A 24,312-nucleotide genomic window follows, 5' to 3' on the forward strand; every position below is an offset into this window, starting at 1 on the left:
AATCTAACAGCAGGGGTGAACTGGTTCACTAAACGGGATGCTTAATATTCTGCTAGCTCCGCTGTTTTCAAAATGAAAAGTTTCAATTCAACACTAATTATGCACATTACAAGATGGCCTTGGAGGACCCTGATTTAAGGTCCTGCTGAGAACAATGCACTGGAAGAAGGGGGAGTTGGGGGGTGGCGGTGGGGGGGGCATAAAGCATTAGTAAAAGCAATTACTCCGCTACGTATTTGTCTGATAAGGTCCTTCATAAGAAGATTATATTACTCCACAATCTGCTAAAGAACCAACATTCACTTTTTACCTTCTGCTTCTGGGCTGACCTAACAAGTTTACAGCTTCTCAAGAGATTATCAAGCTGTTGAAAAAGTTGCTAAGAACAACAATTTAGGAATCCGATATCTTTGTAGGAACAGAGCTAAGCCAGACAGGACTTAAAGTCTCCTGTCTTACAAGCAAGACAATACAAAGAAGCGGTGATATTGACATCAGCTTACACAATGCTTACACAATATCTTAGTTAGAGACGAGCTGATGATGCCAGAGGAGCAGGCTGTGAGACAGCAGCAAGGTGGGCCCGACAGAGTGTGACTTGAAGAAATTAAGTGTTGTTTAATTAACTTGCTTCCCTCTGCCTCAGTGCTTCAATCTGCTAGTCTCAGTCTGGTAGTCAACAAAGAGAAAGGGCAAACTCAGGGCAAGCAAAGCATTACAGTTTTTCTCGATTGCTAAGACACGCTTAATGAAACTGGGATCCACTTGATCTTCATCATCACCTTCTTAGCACAGCAGAAGTCTTCTCTTGCAAATGTGTTAACACTTTTTCATTGGTTTCACACATTTTTCCTTTTTCAAAACAGTTAACACAGATCTCATAGAAAGACCCAAAACTCTATTGGATTAACTGTGTTAAACAAAAGGAAAACATCTATTCACAGCTAATAGAAATTACTTGCATAATTATGAATCTCTAATGCACCTGTGTGAAACTCCTTTGCACAACTCTTCAATCAGTCCTTATCCATCTATAAAAGATGCCACCTCTGTGTTGCTATTTGCAAGCATGGATCAAAGAGGCCATGGCAGAGGGGCCTGAGGAAGAGGAGTTTGCATGCGTGGTGGAGGAGCCGCAGCAAGAGGAGAAAATAGAGCTCAAGTTTCAAATGAAATTCGGGCAACAATTATTGACCATGTCATCAATCATGGCTTGTCCTTTAGAGAGGCTGGACAAAGGGTCCAGCCCATTCTGAGTCGGAGCACTGTGGCATCTATTGTCAGACTTTTTCGGAATGAGAATAGGTAAGTCACAATGTTACTGTATACCACTGTGTATTTCAGCTTTACTGTATTGCCCTGTTGGCAGAACAAACTGTGTCTACAGTAATGCAGTTGTTTCATCAATCCCATTTATGTGACTGTCATAATGTCAATTTTGACATGCTTTTTGCATTTACTTTATAGAATCCACAGGCTACCACACACTGGTGGCAGAGGAAAGATCTTTAGTGCTGAACAGGAGGCTACTATTGATCGTGTCCTTACACGAAACCATGTCGGAATGAAGCAGCACAGAGTTCCATTCCAAAGAAACTCTGACATCGTGAAGGAGGCAAGACTCCAGTATGTGCAGGTAAGGATTTGTTATTGTAATGCCTTGTCATACCATACAGTTACATGCAACTGGAATAATTTGCTTTATGAATTTGCTTTTTTCTTAGACATCCAATGTGATGTTGATGAGAACCTGTGGCCTAATCGTCAGGAACAAATGGACTAAATGTGAAGTTCTGAGTATTTCAACTCTTTATTTTGTTTTTTGGATATTTCCACCCATAAGTTTCCTTTGGTTGCTTTTATGTTTATTTTATTTTTATTTACAGTATTCAGCATTTCTGAGTTTGAAAAGTATGGAAACAAGACTAGGTCTTGCCTTTTTTGGCACATACTATAACTATGTAAAGTATCAACAAATGGCACAGGCATATAGCACAATTTACAGTGAGGTTGAACCGGTTCATATTGATAGCTGTATTTTGTATTTTGTTGTCCATTGTGTAATGATTGATTGAAAGAATGTATTCATTTGACCACAAGTTGTGTTGTTTGATGGAAATATTTGCTTTTGTTGCATGTTTTTAATGTTTTGTGAATGTTAGAGCATTTTGCAAACAAAATGTGACATTTTGGCCAGCGACTCTCAGTTTAGGCCTGTGTGTGAACTGTTTTGAAAATGTAACTTCTGAATGGACAAATGTGTTCAAGCAAATGAGAAACACTGTAAAATCAGGAGGTGGGTTAACCTCCTTCAAACCTAAAATACAGAAGAAGAGGGAATTTCACCAGGTATACAGCTAGGGAAAACTTTAGGGAGCTGATTAGTCAAGAAAAGGCCTTTTTAAAGACATTTGAGACGAGTTTTCTTCTGAAGATCCAACAGTTATAAGAGGTCCTTGTTTTACAGATGAAAAAGTCTGATTTATTTGATGCATATTTCACCCATGAGGGTTTTATCAGTGTGAAAGAATGACAAGCAGGAAGTAACCTTGAAAACATAAATTCCTAACAGAGAAAGATGATTCATGGAAACCAGCAACATGCATCTCTTCACTCTCTATTTTCCCTTAAAGGACAATTTTGACATGATATAAGTTTTTGACTCATTTCCAGCATTCCCTTACCGTTTTACATCACTGCGTATCATTTTCCAGTGCTTTTATGGCATTATGAGATATTTGCTATTTTTCTTTGTCTTAGTTGTTTTTCAAAGTAAATATTTCATAACAAATGCTGTCTAAATATTATGAGTTACCCCCAGTAAAGAAGAGGGTGGCAATTTTAAGCCATAATTTACATTTCATTTGATTTGGATGTGATTGACAGAAGGTGGGTCCTGATGGAACCGCAGAGAACGTTAGCTATTGGTTGAAAGATTTATTTTGGAGAGGAAAATGTGGAAATTGGACGCATTATGACCTGGAGGCGGTATGTTTGTCTCTCTCCGTGTTCCTGAATGCACACATTTATTTGAAACTGTGAATGGAACTTCTTTCAAAATGTAAAAGTTTACAGCCTAAACTGGAATTGTCCTTTAAAACATGTATCATCTTTAAAATCACTACTTTTTTACAGGCAGGATTTTATAAAAAGTGTTTTTTTGTGTTTTTACCTGTCTGACGTTTTTGTAGTGTAGCTTACTGGCTAATGGATGTGTTATTACCTATGAATAACTATGTTTTTGAAAGTGCTATAAAAATCTAGTTTATTACTTGGTTGGAAGCAGACTATCATGATAGAGAGAGAAATAGAATATGTCATACAGACAGGTCATTCCTCTGACACCCCCTCTGTGTCCCACTTCATTTTTCTCTCTTCTCCATACCTCCATCCCCTCCCTCCTTCACTATTCCCATTAACCAAGCCCACATCTATGCAGCTGTTGCCTGCCCCACCACTGCCCCATCCAAACCCACACACACACACACACACACACACACACACACACACAGAGAGAGACTGCCACTGGCCCATCAGCCCCCTGTCTTGCCACTGCTGTGGCCTGGTGGGAGGTCTAATTGGAGCAGATTGAGCTGCTGTCCTGTAACATATGGTTCACAGCCTTGACAGGGCAGAGGGGGGAAGCCCAGGCAGGTTCTGGCCCCATCACACACTCACCAGCTGGGCTAGTCTGCCTCACCCCCCCCCCCCCCCCCCCCCCACCCAGTTATAAGTTCCATCTTCCAGCACGGTGGCATAGTATATAGTCATATTTGACTGCCAAGCTCCAGCCCCCATGACAGAAAGCATCTGCACTGCTGAAGTGTCATTCAGCAGGACAGTGTCTACCAGCCCAGCAGAAGCTATCCTAGATAACTCTGTTCTCTGACCTGCCTGTGGAGGAGGGGAGTGAAAAGAGAATGACTTGTGGATCTATAGTATATTCTTATTCTTATTCTTGTTGTCTTTCAGCCGGGTTTTAGTCTCAGTTATGAGGTGAACTTGTCTTGGGCCTCCCCCAAAATCCAGAATTCCACATATAATTCCTTGTAACCTGACATAATGTTTGTTCTATATGAGCCAGTCTGGTGGATACAGAGGTGAAAATCCACCCTTTAACAAAATTCACATTATTCATGTGACCAGTGATGGTATTTGCCTCTGAGGTGTGATATCAAGAGGTGGTACATCATGGACCTTCACTAGAAACAGGGACTGGATTTTTGGACTCTGTTGTTGGAGTTGTTACACCTAATTGAGCTTTAATTCATAGTAGTGCCAATATTTCTGCAGAACACACTGTGCCCATAACCCTGGAAATCTCATCACTGTGTCAGTGTGACAAAATCAATCTTTTATTGATTTTGATTGGAGCAGCTGTTTGTTGACATTGCAGATTATAGTCTTGTTTCTCTTGTTTCTAGGTTTGGGAGAGGCATATTCATGTCATGTTACTGACTGTCAAAATCCGAGAACAACATTTTGCTTTCAGGTGAAGCTACTTTAATAACACATTTTGGTCCTTTTCTTTTTGATGCATAAATCGCAAGAAATTTAAATGATAATTCATGTGTTAAGAGACTTTATGGACTCACAATACTTGTATAATAAAAAAAAAACAAATGTCTGTCAATGTAGACCTACAGTAAACATAAAATTATTTTCCTAGTTCCTGAAAAAATACTTTTTGGACACAGTGGTGTACAGCAATAACTGAATTGTGTATCAGTTGTGTATTGGGGCAGATTGATCCTTTAAGTCTCAATGGCAAATTGACGGCAGTTGGGGCGAATGGAAGGAAGGATTCAAGGCCTCACAATAAGCTCTGATAATAACCAGCCACTGGATTAGCCGCTACTTTGAGTCCATTATCTGAGTCCATTGTATGTTATATTCATATTTCCAACAAATTAAATATTAATTGTAGAATTTGGAACATGAACAAAGGGTAGAAGCACGGCTTGGGTCCAAAGTTTGACAAGCGGCGTTCTAGTTTTGGGTGTATCAGCCTTAGATGGTGTGGAAACTCAACACAGTTTTCAGGCTCTCTCCCTCCTCTTTAGCTATTCTAGACACTTCCTGCCTCCTCCTAATTTTTTAGCCTACTTTGGGAGTCTGTGAGAGATGTTTCATCCAAATCTCTCCCAGAGCATCCCTCCCTCCCTCTCTTCATCCTTCACTCTCACTCACTCCCCTTCCCTCTTTCACCCTTTTCTTTTGATTTTGAGGGAGCAAGAGAGGGAGTTAATGAGGGGGTGGTGAGGGTGGAGGAGGTGTGTGTGTGTGTGTGTGTGTTGGGGGTGGGGGGGTGGGGGGGTGGGGGGGTGGTAGACTAGCTGACCCTTCATTAACGAATGGGCTGATGGCATGTGACACACACACACAGATATAATCAAGCACACAACTATACATGTGTATACATACATTTGCATGCACTGAAAAACACAAACAACACACACACAACATGCAAGGGCAGATATGTACATACAAATGAGGGCATAGGGACACAAATACACACACACACACACACACACACACACACACACCTAAAAACATACATTGTTGACTAGGCATCATTCCTCACCTGGTGATCTGAAGGTCCAGGCCTCGTCATCATCAAAGTGTGTGTCCCCGGCTGTGAACCTCTCCCCGGGGAAAAAGGCGTGCGCCACGGTGCCCCCCGGCCCGTCAAAGGGGTATCCGTCGTTGTGGTCGGCCTTGGTGAAGTCGATCTGAATGTCAGCGTCGCTTCCCGCCACCTCGTGGAAGTTAAGTGGTGCGATGTCACTCCACACCTTCAAGGCGTAGTACATCAGCGCTCGAACCGTGTCCCTCCCCAGTACGGCCGACTCCTTAGGGAAGGTCCTCACTCTGAGGCAGGAAAAAGAGATGAGGAATATATTTAGATAAGAGACGGAGAAAGAAGAGGAGATGGGAGAGGATAGAAGGAGAGGAAAGCATGAGAGAGCAGAGGGACAGAAGAGAGTTGAGAGGAAAGAAGATGGGAGGAGAGGAGAGGTGAGGAGAGCAGCAGGGGAGTTGAGAGATTAAAGGAGTTATGAGAGGAAAGGACATGAGAAGATGACCTCATATCAAAAATAAAGTCCTTGCCTTTCAAGAGTTGAGCAGAGAAAGTACCATTAGCTATCTTAACCTTGAGACTGGGTGACCTAACAGCTGGTAAAATCACCAACTTCCACCGCCTCAAGACTATTACACTATCACTCAAAAAACACTCAATAAATTTGACCTCACCAAATTAAGCCGAACCAAAAATCACAGCAGAAAAACAAAAATATATTACTTGTATTTCTCTGATAAGGTGGAGAATATTAGGTGCCAGATTCTCCCAAAGTTGCCCTGTATCTTTTACTTATGAGCAAATTTACCTTCAGACCCTAGTAGACATTATTTCACAAATATCCCGACCAAATTGCTAAAAGACATCCTAGGTACCATTGACCCAAACATTATATTTATCCTAAAAACAAACAAACCTGGATCTCCTTGCACTCAACAATTACAGAACAATCTCCAAATTGACATTTTTAGCCAAGGTGCTGAAAAAAAAAGTTGTCTCCTCTTAGTTTATCTTTCATGAATAGTAAGAACATTTTTGGAAAATTTCAGTCACACAGCTTTTGACACGGTCGATCACATCACACTGCCTGATCGCCTGGAAAACTGGGTAGGGCTCACTGACAGCTTTGAATTGGTTTAAATCTTACCTTCTGAAAAATAACTTCCTCTGTTGTGTTAAGTAAGGAATCTATAAAGAAGGAAGTCAGATATATGACAGAGCCAAAATCTAAAGCCTGCAGCACAATTTGTATTGCAGCAGATGGGAAGTCCATACCTTTGTTTTTGAAGCCTGAGTTTCAAATGCGTTCTACCTTGGCAATGATACAGACGGTAACATGTTGGTTTACTGGCTAATGGTTTCATAGTGTTTTCATAGTAAATTTGGATTGATAAGTGTGTAAACCTTCAAACCTATTTTTGGGATGTTCACTAGAGCTTATTCTGTCGGGTAACATTAAATATCATCCCACTCATCTTGCTATCAGAATCAGGCTTTATTGGCCAAGTATGCACACATACAAGGAATTTGACATTGGTTAAAAGCCCCAGGTCTCGTTTCTTACTTTCATACATACATAACACTAACACCTATCACACACATATATACTTCCATAATACGCTAAGACATATACATGCATTCATATATATGCACATACAACGACAATATATAGACATACAATGACATCAGAGTCATTAATCTGGCATCAGTGCAGGATGCTGAGTATGATTGTATAGTGTAAATGTATGCAGCAGTGCAAAATAGGTATTATTTACAGTAATAAACAAATCTACAGCTATTCAACTGTTGCAGTGTCTGGTGGTTTTGGCCTTCAGTGACCTGAAGCGCCTGCCAGAGGGAAGGAGTTTGAATATGTGATGGTTAGGGTGCGAGGGATCGGCAGTGATTTTCCCTGCCCTCTTCCTGGCTCTGGAGAAGAACAGAACATGGAGGGTGGGCAGGTTACCTCCCATGATCCTTTCTGCAGATTTGACGATGCGCTGTAACCGGTGTATGTCGTGTTTAGTGGCAGACCCACACCAGACTATCAACTATTAACTCCCTGCTAAAAGATATTGTTATTATTATTGACACATCAGTTGATCCAGAGCTGCAGCGCTACTTGAGTGGTCTGCCTGAAGTAGCTTCGCAAGCTTCACTTCTTGCAGAATAAATCTAAATACAGATTTTATTTTGTTGTCAAGGCTCTGTTCCATATCACTCCCTGTGAAGCGTAATTTAAAGGCAGTCAAAAGTGAGAGCAAGCAGGGATCAAAATCTCATCAGGGATCAAACACTACCTCAAAATCAGATGCCAACTACACAATGTGTACTGGTGATGCACCCGCCATACGACAAGCCAATATCCAATTTTGTCTCTCCGAAGGAAGACACCGTGATGAAATGCAAAGCTGTTGCACTTCTGAATCTGACCTGATTATTCTAGCCTTATGTGAGACCTTCTATGTGTAAGCCAGGCTCCAGCCCCTGTGTGACCATCCCTTAGTTGACCCAGCTTAGTAGAAAAGCTGCCAACAAGGAATATACCATCTACTTAAAGAAAAAAACTATGTGTATAGTGGAGCTGATATCCTGAATGCGGGAGCAAGTAACATCAAGGCCAATTCAAGTCCGATATTCGATATTCAGCACGTTTAGCCAAGCATATACAAGCACTGGAGACCATTTGTTTTATGAGCAATCAGGATTTTGAAACAAATGGTGTTCATGGGTGGCAGAGGACCAGCGGCCTAGCAGCTTGGGTAGCCAGCTACACTATGTGTGCCAGTGGAGCGCCCACCATACAACCAAGCCGATGTCCCACTTTGTCTCTCTGAAGGGAGACGGCATGACGAAATGCAAAGCTGTTGCCTTCTGGATCTGATCTAGGATTATGTGAGACTTTCTATATGTGGGCCAGGCTGCCCAGGCACGAGTCGCTGTGTGGCCATCCCATAGTTGGCCCAAGTTTAACAGAGTAATACCCAACAAGGGATATACTATCTATGTGAGAAAACTATGTGTGTCATGGAGCAATTTCACGACGCAGGGTTTGAATTCCGGAAATTTAAAGTGATCTGAGCGATAGAGCATCGGCTATGCTATTCTCATTACTCAGGATATGTGCAGGGCCCGGCAGGAAATTGCATATCCATGTCCATGCTAAATGTCTAATTAGACTGCTAATAATGGGCATCAAAGAGCAGCCTTTGAAATATTAACGGTTGCTTCATTGTCGCAAAACATCATGATCGTTTCTGGATCACTGAAAGCGCCATAGTGGGCAGGCTTTAACTATCAGATATAATTTGAAAAGGGCAACAGACTTGAGCTCTGCTTTCAGTGATAGCAACTCATTTGGCAACACCAGAGAACCAGTGTATAATATGACCCCCCAAAACCAGCAGGAGGAGCAGCATCTGTAAAGACTGGAGGGGATGCAGATGGGAAATATTCCATGCCACTAAATGTACCTAACCAGCAGGGACTGCAGTTCGCGTTCGTGTTCTTAGTGGAGTAGTGACGTCATTGGGATGCAAGTCGCATCGGAAGAGGAAGGTGGAGCAGAGCAGGATAAAGATCATATATCATATAACACCAACATAATATATATCATATATCAAATGGAACCTGCTGGAGCTGTAATATTACGGGCATACCGAGCTAAAATACGAGGTACTAGCCGGTCAGACATTTATTTATATCAAACGGGAGCCATGACAGCAGCGGGATTTAAGGTTGAGAGACCAAAACATCATGTTTTTATTTATTAATAATATTATTTATTAATATTTATATTTATGTAATTAAATCAACAGATTTCTAATTTTCTACTACAAGATAGTGTTACACTTTTCTCTCTCAGCACACAGATGTATGTACAGATAAAACCAGGAGACTCCAGCACTACAGGGATGGACGATTCCACATTTTTTAGAGTTGATTCCGATTCCAACTCCTTGTAATGGATTTGATTCCAAATTCCAAATGAAAATCAACATAAAAATGTTGTACAACAAAACGGTAACGGTACCAAAATGGTAGAAAACTTGGTACAAATGTTCTATAAAGTCTGGTTAGCTCAACAAGTTTTGTTGTTTGTCCAATTGATAAATTAATTAATTACAAATTTTCTTTTGGAGTTGAGATTGCAACAGGAGTCGACTCTAATTCTGTTTATTAGTAGAATTGATTCTCAGAATCGATGTGATGGAACCAAGAATCAACTCATTTGGAGTCGACTCTCCATCCCTATCCAGCACCCTTTGCCTTTCAGATATGTCCCAAAAAGTCCTCCAACAAAAATAAAGTCTGAGAACTCAGGTTAAGAGGCTTGTTCAATGAATTAAAAAAATATTTCCAATATAAGGCCTTCTTTATTCTTTGCTCACCTCACATAAGTTACCCATATCTTTATCTTGTCACATTTAGACTACTGCAATTCCCTCTACTCCTTGCTTGATTCAGAGTTTCCCTCTCCCGGTTGCAGTTAGTTCAAACTTCAGCAGCAAGGCTCTTAATAAAATCAAGAAGACTGTATCACATCACCCCCATTTTAGCAGCTCTACACTGGCTTCCTGTTAGTTTTGGAATTTATTTTAAGGTTTTACTGATAACTTTTCAGGCACAGCGAGGTTTGGCTCCCAAGCAACATGTCAGACCTGTTAACCTCTTATGAGCCGCAGCTCAGCCTGAGCTCCTCTGGCAGAGGCCTGCTGGTTGTTCCAGTGACTTGGCTTGTTACAAAATGTGACCGAGCTTTTGCTGTCAGAGTGCCGAAGCTTTGGATCGCCGTGCCAGAGGAGCTCAGGCTAGCCAGATCAGTGGCATCTTTTAAATCACTTCTCAAAGCACACGTGTACAGGAAAGCATTCTTATAATGTTCTTTTTATGTCCTGTTTTATCCTTGTTGTAATTTTCCTTTGTTATTTTTTATTCTCATTTCTCTCTCCTTCTTTTTTAATCCACTCTTTTATTGTATCTATTCATTTATCTTTTTGTTTTGTGAAGCACTTTGTGACAATTGTTTGGAAAAGTGTTATATAAATTAAGTTTTTTATTATTACTGCTGCTGTTGTTGTTGTTATCATTATTATTTATTGGCCTGAAATTTCAAACTCACAATGCAAACTTCAAGTACATCTGACCTTAAATAGACAGTGTGGCAGACTATCTGGCCAATCTGGCCACAGTAAATGATAAAAAAGAAAAAGACAATGCACTTACTGAGTGAGCATAACCATACTGCCGAGAGACAAAAGATTGTGCTCCCATTGTGATGAGGAAGCAATAGAGACACAAATTCACTACTTATCAGAGAGTACACAACATACAAACATATGAATTTCTTACACAAAAGACAACAAGTGGAATATCAACATTACCCAAAAAGATACAAAACAGTTTGTCTTGAATTTGTCATATACCAGTACCATCAGTCCTCATTTTGCTAATACCTCCATGTACTAATTAGGTAATACATGCTGATAACTGGATGCACTTAGATTTTGTTCCTTTTTGTTCTTGCCAATCTTTTGGCATTTTCTTTTCATTATGTAAATTACATTATTATTGCTACATTATTATTTAAATGTGCTTTGGCAACAGGTGTCAAATATCATGCCAATAAAGCCCATTAAATTGAACTAAAGAAAGGAAAGGTGGACAGCGGATGAGAGGAGAGGAGAGGAGAGGAGATGGGGCGAATAGGTGGGAGGAGACAAGAGTAGAGAACAAATAAGCTGAGGTGAGGAAAGCTGAGAGGAAACATAGGAGTTGAGAGGAGAGGAGAGAAGAGAGGAAGGGGAAAATAGATGGGACGGAACAAGAGGAGAGAAGAGGAGTGCATACAGTATGAGGGCGAGAGCCACATCAGTGATAAACAGGAGGATAGAATGGGTGGGTGGAAATGAAAGGAAAATAATTGGGTATAGGAATGAGCTGCGCATAGAGAGAACCACTAAAATGAGAGACGACAGACAGACAGACAGAGAAGTACACAATATTGGCCAGTGGGACCAGACTGCAGACTCATGCATGAGAACTACAGTTCCTGTTTGCATATTTTCTGTGATTCCATCAGTTTTTGTATTTCATGGCTAGATGTGGCTCGCTCTGGAAAACATATTGACAACAGCCTCAGAATGCAGCGCGCTTCGCTTTGCACTAAGAGCTGGTGGGAGAGCGCAAAATGAGCTTTTAGGAACAACTTCCCAGCTAGTCTCTCTCTGCAGACCTCCTTCTTATTTCATTTCTCTACCTCCCTCTCGTTCTCTCACCATCTCTCATACCTCTCTAGCTAAGCTCTCTCTAGCTCTCTCTCTCCACTGCAGTGGTAACAGGATTTGAATAAACACAACACCAGACGGACTTAATGCTAACTCCATCTTCCAGTCCTCTCTTCTTTCTTCCATCATGCCTTTCTCAATCATTGTCTCCCTCCTTCTCTCTCTCTCTCTCTCTCTCTCCCTATCTCTGTTTCACTCTCCTTCTCTCTCCCTTGTCCCTCCACTCCCTTATTTTTTTGGCATTTTGCCTTTATTGGACAGTACACAGTAGAGAGAGACAGGACAGATTGAGAGAGAGAGAGAGAGAGAGAGGCCTTAGACCATTGATCCACAAGGAGTGAACAACCCTTGGTTCACCCCATCTTTGTCACCCGATTTCACCTTGTCCTCTGTTTCTGCTTCCCTCTCTCCCCTGTATCTCTCCCTCCTCCTCTTCTCACTAAGTCACCCACCTTCTTTCTGTGGGATTACCAGAAATCTATCCGTCAAACATTTTGTTTCCTGACAGGTCAGTGTGGCTGCTCCCTTAATCACTTTTTTGGGGTTCTACTGTTGGAGATTGCTTCGGCCCTTTCGGTGTGTATTGGAGATCAGCGATCCCGGGAAACTGGAGGTACATAAAGCTCTGCAGTGAAGTGAGTGATGACATTTGAACACAATCAATCATTGCGATGGCAAAAACTAGGAAAATAAGGCCCAGGTTGAAAATAACCGGAATTATCCTTCAAAAATATTCTTGTGAACATTCCTTCCTGATTCAGTATATCCATGAGTCTGTACCCAAACTGTATTAAAAGGTTTTGTTGAGTTCAGCGTCAGCTATTTTTATTTATTTTTTATTATTTATTTAACCTTTATTTAACCAGGAAGTAACATTGAGATTAATACCCTCTTTTTCAAGGGAGACCTGGCCAAGATCAGCAACAGCACAGATAAAAATACAAAAGTTAAAATCTGATAAATGTCCTGGGAGTGGTGGCTCTACTGGATCATTTTATAAGGAGTTTAAAGAGGAACTTTCTCCTATTTTGATAAAGAATTTATTTGGGATTTAGAACATGCACAATGAGCTGTCACACAAAGAAATTAAATAATTACTGTAATTCATAAAGAGGGTAAAGAACCTACTGATTGTAACTCATATATAACAATTAGTTGGCCAACGATTGCTAAGTGGTATCATAGCTTGTTATCGCTTAGCTAGGATCATTGGTGAGATTACTGATCCACACCAGACTGGCTTTATTACAGGATGACAACTAACGGACGCCGTAAGACGAACATTAAATGTAATGGACTATGCAAATAGAACATCTGGTCAGACAATGGTTCTCACATTAGATGCTGAGAAGGCATTTGTCCTAGCCATATCTTTATGCAACATGCAGGGCTTTTGGATTTCATGACACTTGTCAAATTGCTACAATTAATGTATGATGTCTCAAAGGCACAGATTAGAGTGAAGGGTTCCCTCTCAAGTAGATTTGAGTTACAAAGAGGGACAAAACAAGGGGATCCCCTGTCTCCTCTTACATTTGTTCTTAGCATTAGACCTTTAGCAGCTGCACACTGATGATGTGGTTCTTTATTTACAAGACATTGAGAAATCACTGCAAATGGTCATGCAGAAAATCACAGATTTTAGTCATGTATCTGGATATAAATTAAATATGCAGAAATGTGAAACCTTAAGTGAGACCAATTCACCAATACTTTGAAAGAGAAATATGGAAATTGGACCAAGACAAAATAAAATATTTAGGAATTAACTTAAGATTTGGACTCCATATATACGTTGAATTATGAAGAATTAGATGATCAACTAAATGTAAAAACTCAAGCTAATCTAAAGGACTTAAAGGAGGATTTTGATAGAGGATGGTGTCTATGTCATTGACAGATTGTGTAAATAACATACGCATGAATGTACTAGCTTACTTTTTGTTCTTGTTTCAGACTCTTCCTTTATATATACAGCTAAACCTGTATTCAAGAAGTGGGATAGGATGTTAAATAATTTATTATGGTCTAGTAAAATGCCTAGGGTGAAAATGAAAGTGCTTCAGTTATCTAAAAGGAAAGGGGGATTAGCTGTGCCAAAACTATTATTTTGCTGCCTAGATTCAAAGTATGAGAACATGGTTCATTGCGGGCTCCCAAGCAAAGTGGAGATCAATAGAGTTAGATGCTGATAATGGACTTGTCAAAACATAACCTTTCTGTTTGAAAAGCTTCAAGATTAAAACAGTCACAAATATCTGGGTTAGAAACACACTTAAAGCTTTGGGTGAGATAAATGGAAAAAGACTGTTTGATAGTACCAGAGATAAAAAGAGACCCTCATTTCAATCCAAATGATAATGTTTTTGCAATTCGGGCTCATAAACGTTTAGATATATTTGGAAAATGAATTTGAATGACAAAGGGTTTGTTTCTTTTGAAGAGCTGAAGCAAAGATATGATCTCCCGCATTCCCACTTTCATAGATACCTCCAAGTAAGGAGCTATATACAAAAAAGTGACATTCAAACTATAAGTACACACAGCTTACATCCTCTCACAGGGTTTATGCTTACAAATGACAACAATGACTTATGTAAAACATCAAATAGCTACTATTTATAAGATATTTGAAAAAACGTAAGAAAGCTAAAACTAAGTGGGAAGAAACCTGTGTAGGAACAAATAAAACTACAGCCTCTCATTTTTGGAGAAATATGCCTGGAAGATATAGATGCAATTTGTCTTAACTCTCAACTTAACTCAAATGTATCTTCCAAATGCTAGCGGAAATGTGGAGAAGATCATGCAAATTTTAGTCATATCTTTTGGTTCTGTTCTGTATTAAAACCATTTTGGACCTGTATACATATACAGAGATTAAAGCCATTGGTAAAAATTCATCTTGCTATGAATTTTCATTTTGTATTACTAGGGAAAATGCCAGTGGAAATGGTTGATAATAGAGATGAGTATCTGTTGAGAATAATGAGGGCTGTGGCTCTTAAATTAATTACTAAAAACTGGCTTCAGAACATCTGTCCTCAATGGAGAGAACTAGTGGAACAGGTGCGGGCAGCTTACTTACAAAATGAAAGGAAGCTTAGGGACATTTCAGAAAAGATGGACAAAATGGATAAAGTACTATGAGGGATAATTAATATAACACGGATTGATTAAAGAATTTGCTTAAATTTAACAGTCTATTTGTCTCCCTTGAATTTAAAGATCAGTGTTTCCCACACATAGACTTTACTTGGGCGGGGCACCCAGGTATATTAACGGCCGCCAAAGTATATTTGGCGACCCATTTTAGCATTTTTTATTTTTATTTTTTTATCTGTCCGAGAGAACGACGCCATCCGCAATCGATTAACTAGTGGACAATCTCCCCTTGCTCTACCCCTCCAGGGTTTCCCACACACAGAAAACTTTATATGAAACTATATAATCGTAAAACTGCTCCACGCGACCTCTCTCTCTCGCTCTCTCTTTCTCTCTCTCTCTCGCTCTCTCTCTTTCTCTCTCTCTCTCTCTCGCTCTCTCTTTCTCTCTCTCTCTCGCTCTCTCTCTTTCTCTCGCTCTCTCTCTCGCTCTCTCTCTCGCTCTCTCTTTCTCTCTCTCTCTCTTTCTCTCTCTCTCTCTCGCTCACTCACTCTCTCACCGGACCCGTCTGTTCGCCTCCCACTGCACACGCGTGAGGGATATTTTTTTTCCATGCCAAGAAGACGGCCGACTGAATTCCCGAAAAGAAGAACTAACAGTTAACGTTACTCGGAATACAGCTGAGTTTCCGAGATTAGCACGCTGTATAGCCTAGCTGCTAGTCAGTATCCACTGAGTGGACTGATAACGTTAATATTAACTTTTTAACTCTGACTCTGTTTGCTCCCTCAATCCAGATTACTATTGAAAAATATTCTCAAAGAAGGAAAAGGACTCATCCTGAGGAGGAGCAGGACAGTCTGGACCAGAGGAGCTGAGCAGTAAAACAGAGTAGATAATAATGTCAAAGGCTGTAATTTAACGATGTAAAGATACAGAAGATGTACACTATTGGACTCGTAATCTCTTGGAGATACACATTTACTTATCTATTTATTTATTTATTTACCTAATTATTTATTATTTACTGATATTATTTTCTACTAATCTCCACTATGCTAAACAAGAGGCACTTGAGCTGCCTAATGTCCCACCATAATCACCATGAGATGTACCATGGTGGCAGGACATAAAAATATACTAAATGAAATAGCAGTAATGTCTAGTCCAGTACCTTTATTACTGGCTCTGCTGTCGTGTAGCAACCCAGGCTGCCAACCACAGTTAGCCAAGGTCACCGCAAATGGTTCAACCTCCACAAACAATTCACCTGCTTATTAGTCCTAATTCAAATGGGCAAGGGTGAGTGATTTTGTGTATCTGTGTGTGTGTGTGTGTGTGTGAGAGAGAGACTGTTTATGAGAGAGAAGCAGTGAGAGAGAGGCAGAGTGCCTGCTTTTGTCAGCGCGCGCGTGTGTGCGTGCATCCAAATTGTGTGTGTGTCTGTGCGTACGTAATGGTAGGTAAGCCCACCAAGGTCAGAGCACGCCTGCTCTGCATCACAGATGAACTGCAGAGTCCCATGAAATGGCTTGTGTTTACACAGGCGGACTACAGGTGCATGAAAAATGCACGAGCCATCATTTCCCTGTAGTATCTGCCTTAACTTTGATAAACATTACAGAGCACAGCAGGGCCATGCCAGTTTTGTGCCTTGATTTCAACAACCTTATTAATTACGTTTTAATTTAATGAAGTCAGTCTCAGGGGAGACCTAGCCAAGGTAGTGCATGAATTTACAGACAACACAAAAATATATTATACAATCTAACATTTTATTACAGAGCTACACAAGCTCGAAGAAAACAGGGGAGGATGGGAGAGGAGACAGTATGAGGAAGAAGGAAAGAAATAAACATTGTGAGAGAGGGAGATGAGAATGAAGGAGGGATGATAGAGGAAGGGAAAATGGTGAAGACAAGAATTACAAATATGAGATAAGGGAGTTTGGGATTTGACAGGGCAAAGAGATTTAGACAACATTACAAGCAGCCAATAGAAAAGCACGGGTCAATTCCACAGTGTCCATGAGGATTCTAGGCTTCTTCATGTATCTATTGAAATTTGTCTCAGTAAATTCAAAACCGAATAATAACCATGTCCTTGGTTGGCAAAAACTCTGATCGAACTGAATCACACACGTCCTTGTAGCCTTGTTGAATGGTCATTATGATTGTGTCAGCGGTTTGACTTTTTGCATGCGTGCTTTGATTGAGTTCTGACTCACAAAAGCTTCTTTTAGACAGAGGTCTAAAAGAGAGAATTAATTATAACTATCCTAGTTGCTGTATTTGAGTAGATTATTTAGAGCAAAGCTAGTTCTGAGAGTGCTTTTACTTGTTCACTTGCTTGTTACTTGTAAATTTTACATTCACAACTAGAACAGGACCATTGTTAAAACTTGGGCTGATAGTGGAATCTAATTATTTGTTAAGACCATGCCAATAGGGGTAATCAGTAAATTTTGGAACATGTACAAAATCTTACTTTTCATTTGAAAGTAATAAAGTACTTGACTAACTGTTTAGCAGGCTACTCCTATACTTAACATCGATATAAAAATTGAGTACCTTTCTACCCATTTACCAAGGTTTGAAAGATAAACACTGTTTTTGGAGAGGTAGCTGAAGTGAATGAACCTGTGATACATCAAACAAACAATCCCTAAAAAAAACATGTATACAACATACAGTCCAGTCCAGTTCCACAGCACTGGAACAGAGCGCACAGTGTGACAAGGATTTACAAACGGATAGCCAATAAGACAAAGCGATGATGAGGAAGAGTAAATAAATTATTGCCAGTTACATATTCCTGACAGCGGTTTGAATTTATCATCGGTCCAGTTCGGTCCGACCATAGGGCTTCAGGCACGTGGATTACCAAGCTATGGATGCACCCAATGCATCAATAGAATGTAAACAAGGAAGACAGATACTTTTCTAATAAGGTCTAAGAGTAGGCACTTATTGCCGGTGAAGACTCTATCATGTGAGATTGTCTCAAAGTAACTCCACCCAGTGACAACCTGAGATGGGGTTAAGGGGAAAAAAACATCCAATTACATGACAAGGCTTTTTGCATATAAGAATGCTGCTGCTTTTTGAAACTTTTGCGACCTTTATTAAATCCCTAAAGCTAACAAGACCTCTACGAGAATCACAGATTTCAGTCTCCTGTGGCTTTAAGACACTTTCAAGGTAGTTTGTTATTCCTTTTTGAATAACTTTTAATTGAAGTAACAGTACTTCAGCACAACATTTCAGCGCTTTTTCGCCTTTGCTTTTATTGAAGAGTAATAAAAATGTTCTCTGGGTGACTTACTGAATTAGATATAGTGAAAGTGTTTAATGTTTGTACTGCATCAACAATACAGGGCCCTTGGAGCTGAATAAAGGGGCAGGAGACAGAGACAAAGAAATATTTAGTAAGACTGCGTATGCGTGTGTGTTTTTTGTGTGTAAGTGATGATTTTCTATCTCAGATATCAGTTAAGTGCCACAACGGCCATGTTCATGTGAAATATCTATCATAAATGAATAAATAAATACATATAATTAATATCAACACAATTAATCGACACAATTGTGGAGGAAATCCTGGACAGAATATCAGTGCTTTGCCCTGGTTCTTTACTGACAAACTGCACCATATGGAAACCTCTCTGGATTTGGAGCCAGCAGATAATCCACAAGTGTTTATCATAAAGGCACAATAAATTCACCATCTGTTCCTTGGCTAGAGCTCTAGGCTGAATAAATCTACAAAAGACATTTGAATGTCTGTATCTCACTTCCAGTGAAATGTAGCTCCTTTGCACTGTTATACAAATCTGAGTGCTGTGAATACAAAGGTGGCTTCACTGGACTGAACTCTGTTTCACAGAGTTGAGTGGGGCCAAGGGTGTATGATTAGAAGTAGTAAGCAGGAGAGAGAGAGAAAGAGAATGAGAGAGAGAGAGAGAGAGAGAGAGACATGAGGAAAAGCTGATGTTACAGCCCTGAACCATCAGTCCTCGGCCTCGACAGTAGTGCACATGCTGGTCCCCTCAAGCAGATGCTGATTCCTTACAACAGTTTCTGCGCTGCCTGAAGCTGGATTGCTGCCACCCTGCTCTCCAAGTCAAACAAGCCCTAACCAGAGAGGGCGCGCTCATCCACTGATGTCCTGACCAACAGAAGTCCACCAGTTTTGGGTTAGTAACTGTGGAGCAGAAACCCCCCTCCAAGACCTACACAACCTCGGAGGCTGTCCTTCACTGGCCCAATGCCCTGATTATTGCAAACAAATAATAATAATTAATATTATTATATATTAATATTAAGCCTATTAGCAAGGCACTGGGCAAATAGTTTGCAATCCAGAGACAGCAGAGCTACAGGTGTCCAGTTTTTGAAGTCACTCAAGTCCTAGCCAACAATGACCCGAAAGGCCTTATGTAAGTCCACAGGCAAGCCGTCAGTCCCCCGGGCACGAGCAAGAGCCATTTAGGAAACAGCCTTGGACAGTTCATTAAAAGATAAAAGAGTTCAATTCAGTGCTTTGTAGTGATGCTGCAGGTTTATCCGCGGGTGGGGCGGGTTAGGGTCGAATGAAGATTGGGTGCAGGTCAAATACACACAGTACAAACAGAATGTAATTATAGACTAAATTTCAATGAAATTTAAATTTAATTAACGGAATAAACTCCAATCTCCAGCTGGTTTATCCGTCATCCATACATTATATCCTGTGCACACTGCACAGTGCATGCATTACGTACAGCCTTATACAAGAGTCTTTTGTTTCCTGGCTGCCAGAATCTTTTTTTTTTTTTTGGTGGATCTTTTTCGGGTCGTTGTGTTATGTGTATGTCAATGGGTCGGGCATGTTATGTCGGGATATGTTTATGTGTCAGATTGGGCGGTCACAGGTTGACAAAAACCTGACCCACACATCACTAGTCCTTTGGGTGACAACAATACGTCCATATACTCAGGGTCACACTGATCAGCACCATACAATGTGGAGTAGAAGCGCACAGCCTCCTCACACATCTCCCCACCAACAGATGTTACACGTCAATTAGACACAGACACACAATGCATTTGTTTTTTGCCATACATCTTTATGCCAAAGAAAAGGGAGCTGGGTGCATACATTTCTCTGTAGTATTACAAATCTAGCCCTCACACTTGCTCAACCACCACTAGTTCAAACTCCACCTCTCTAACGCCCTGTCGCAGAGCAGCAAGAGCCCTCCCAGACTGAGGCTGATGACAAAGCTGTAAACTGCTGACAAAAGTGTCTATATGGGCTTAACCAGTATCCCACTACTAACTCACAAACCCCTTTCCTCTCTCTTCATCTCTCCCCAAACTCTCAGAAACTGGTGAAATAACAAAATGTGCTGCAGCCATATGATATATCTCAGCTTTCACTGGCCTATTACTGTGACATTTGTAGATGTATGTGAGATGACAATGACCCGCAAGCCTGGACAGAACACCAAGCCGCCCCTCCACTAGAGCCCCTAGTCCGTTTCATTACCTACATCACTGTTAGCAATTATATCAATAACATTCCTCTGTTTTAAAGGGATAGGTCGGTTTTTGGGGAATTTGGCTATTTTTCCTACTTACCCAGAGTCAGACGAAGTCATGGACGCCTTTTTTATGCAGTCTAAAGGTATGGGAACGGTTAGCTTAGCTCAATTGCTGGAAGTCTACAGGATCAAGTAGCAGCAGGGGGTTGGTAAAGAAATAACATGACAGCTGATGATATAATTAATTATTTAATTAAGCAAACATTTATTGCTTTACTTTTGAAACAGAACCATGTAGCCTAATATAAAAAACAATATTTTAAACAGGAATTTGTTCTTAATTGGATAAAGGTTAGGAATAGAACAGAAATAGAAATAGAAAAATAAAAGTTCAGCTCTGCTCTTGCACAACTGATTCAAGAGAATGTGTGGCCCTCAATTAAATCAGGTGTGCAAGAGTAGAGTTGCAGCTAAAACTTGCAGAACACGGGGTCCTTGAGGACTAGGTTGAGAAACACTGCCTTAGAGGATACTTTATGAATGTTTATGTAAACTGAAATCTACACAAACTCCACCTTTTGCTGTTGCTTTCCCTGCAACTTCAGCTGATTCTCTGCAGACCCTCCACCCTGCAGGTATGCTTTTTTACACCGAAAAGCCCAGTGGCGTGATGTTCAGGTGCTTCGGTTTCACCCCATAATGAATGCGTGTATTTTCACCACCATGGTGGCAGCGCGCAGCCTCGCTTACACATGGAGTAGAAGTGACCGAAAACAACTCTGCTTGTGAGATTGACACAGGCTTCCACTGCTGAATGAATGCAGCGGAAACACTGCTCCTTCCCCTGCATGTTGCTCTGCCCCATCTGCCAGGTCTGCCCCAGGACACGCCTCTGGGCCTCTCTGTCTGCCTCTCTTGAATGTGGCACAAACTGCCACACATATCATAGGAGTTGTCGCCAAATTTAACACTGAAACTCATATTTAAAGTTTGATTAGCACTTCTCAACTACATAAACACCTGCCTACGAAGCAACAGAGCATGCTTCATCTCCTTAACACATCCAAGACAAATCGGTCGGAAACCACAGGCAAACTTTCTGAAATGGGAGAGCTCTCAAGCCTCTAGCCTCCACTTTAATGAACGGAGGTACATTAGACACAACTGCTCTTGTAGCTGCCACAGATAAAGGTGAAACATAAAACTTCCTTCACCAAAATACCTTGCTAACTAGACTTGCCTTCTTAAGAAACACTATCACAGCATTACTTATTCTGGGATAATAGCAAGGATTTTCACATTGCCAACTGCTCGCAAAACATGACGGGCTGCGGTGTGTACCTGCTGTCAGTCACACACTGCAGCCCCTGGCAAAGCAACATTTACTCCATTCTCCCCGACTGAGAGGCCATGAAACGCCTGATCCTAACCTCAGCTAAACCAACTTAACAACTTATACCAATGAGATATAGCTCAACATTCTACTGTGCAAGAAAGAAGAAAAAATGTTAAGACACAAACAAACACGAGAAAAATAGCTAAGGAAGTCAAACAAGTCCAGATGCTGTCCAGTCCCACGGTGCCTAGCTAGGTCAGCAGCATCAACTGATGCTGTAGTTTGAGTTTCTACAGTCCTGGAATGATCAGGATAACCACATCATGTATTGTCAAGAAGAATAGATCCACTCACACTACTATATTGCTGTGCTCTGGTAGGTTAGCTGTCTTTCACCATCATAGCCTGTTTGCCAAAACATTTTAAACATTTCCTAGAGAAACACAAAACATTTGTTCCGCCTATAGGCCATTCATTGAAAGGCGGAAATAATATTAGACGCCTATTTTCTCGGGATTATTTTCATTGGCGGATGTGCCAAACTCACCTCAACCCCAATACTCAATGAATCACACTACACTTCATTCATTTTTTCACCCCATGCTTCGTTTCATTTTCATTTCATTTTCAATTGTCATTTATGTACTGGAACCCAGCAATTCTGTGTGTAGACTAAGTGGTAGCAATGTAACTGTATAGCTAATGTTCCTCCTGCCAGGCTGCCATCATGAATTAATGTTACAGTACATATCCACAAATACATGTGACTGGTTAGATTCAGTTTGTCATGATTGATATTGTTTTCCATATGGATTTGCATTCTGCTGATGCAGCTTGTTAATAATGAGTATGTGCCAAAAAAAATATGTGGGCATAAGACAAACTGTTCATTAGAAATCTCAGTAGAATAAGTCAGTATACAGCCTATACGTGCCTATACTCTTGACTACACCACTGTTCTCCTATGTGAGCACCACCGCTTAGTGGCAAGCTGGAATTACGTTAAAGTCTCTCCTTTTAGGAACCAAGGGTTTCGGCACCACGAAGCTCGTCAAAATTTTCTGATCCGTGCATTATGCCATGACACTTTTACTCAGCAGCACTGTATCTCAAAACCAACAAATTTATTGTAGTTCTCCTCTCCATCTTCCCTCACCCCAATCTGGAATAACCCAATGTTCCGAACTGGAAAAAAAACCCACATTCCTGCTCCCACTATGGAAAGAGAGAGGAGTAGCCAGCATGGGACACCACTTCAATAACAGCTTGCTCATGACCTTCGACCAACTCCAAGACAAATACAAAATCCCAGATCACTGCTGCTTTCAGTACAGTACATACAAATAAAAGAGGCCAAAAAGGAGAAAGTAAACATTAACACTTTTCACTGCCATATTCCACCTCTTTATCAAAAACTCAGCCTTCTCCACCCTCCTAAAATAATAGCACAAATATATAAGATTCTCCTATCACAAGACACCTCTGTATCGCTACCAATAGACAAATGGAATAAAGATCTCAATGCACAGTATTCAGAGCAAGACTAACAAAAACTATGTAATAACATCTTCTCCATGACATTCTCCGTAACACCAAGACTCAATTAATTCAGCATAAAATCCTACATGGACCACACATCACTACCAATAAGCTCCACCCTGTGGGCTACACTGATGATAATACATGCACACACTGTTACACCGCAATAGATGATTACTTCCATGCCTTTTGGCTTTGCCCACACAAGAAGGAAGGACAGAGCAAAATTATCCATAGACCACTGGCTCAGCTTACTGACAGAACACTCAGCCTTTGAGAAACTAACTGCAACTCTAAGAAATGAAGTTGAAACGTATCTGGACTCTTGGTCCCCATTTTTGAAGTCCATTGAGAGCTGATTCCTCACCCACTATCCTACCTAAAATATCACAAATACCATATAGACCCACAATATACTTTAACGTACAAGACTTTATATTATACAGTGTGCAACACCCTATATATTACTTGTATATGTTGTGTATTATTTGTTGTATTACTTGTGTTTGTTTACCCCTATTTTCCTCTTGATTTTGTACTGTTCTTGTGATGTGATGCTTTGTACTTGTCGAGTATTAAGTTATTGTGTGTCCTTGTATTTTTCTTGTGATATCTTTTTGAAATAAAGAAAAAAACAACAAAAAAAAAACATATGTACTGTAGTTTATCTAGACCACAGACTGTAAAAAAGATGGGCGTAGTGAGTGTGATGTCACCCATATGGTTTCTGAAGGACCGTTTTGAAGCCTAAGGATTGGGTTTACGATTGCTGCCATGTTGACATTTTTTGGAGCCGGAGCAGCCAAAGTGAGGCCACAGCCCCTAGCGGAACTGCCGCCTGCCGCCACTATTGGCTTGAAAATTCACCAGTGGTTTTGGCTGCTTGATCTGATCTAGACTCTCCACCCACACGCCATGTGAGCGCTAAAGATGCCCCCTT

At 40.6% G+C, this 24,312-nt stretch overlaps 1 protein-coding gene across 2 annotated transcripts in view; it reads right to left on the reverse strand.

Moving 5' to 3' along the window:
- The window catches only part of LOC139923813 (matrix metalloproteinase-17-like), a 101,107-nt gene that overhangs the window by 26,101 nt on the left and 50,694 nt on the right, over positions 1-24,312 (reverse strand). For both annotated transcript variants that reach the window (XR_013507115.1, XM_071914681.2), the window contains exon 4: positions 5,585-5,871. Coding sequence is in view for 1 of the 2 variants with exons in the window: in XM_071914681.2 (XP_071770782.2) it covers positions 5,585-5,871 (287 nt within the window). In the remaining variant the exon portion in view is untranslated. The remainder of the gene's footprint in view (positions 1-5,584; positions 5,872-24,312) is intronic.

Source organism: Centroberyx gerrardi, chromosome 2 (assembly GCF_048128805.1).
Source record: "Centroberyx gerrardi isolate f3 chromosome 2, fCenGer3.hap1.cur.20231027, whole genome shotgun sequence".
Taxonomy (NCBI): domain Eukaryota; kingdom Metazoa; phylum Chordata; class Actinopteri; order Beryciformes; family Berycidae; genus Centroberyx; species Centroberyx gerrardi.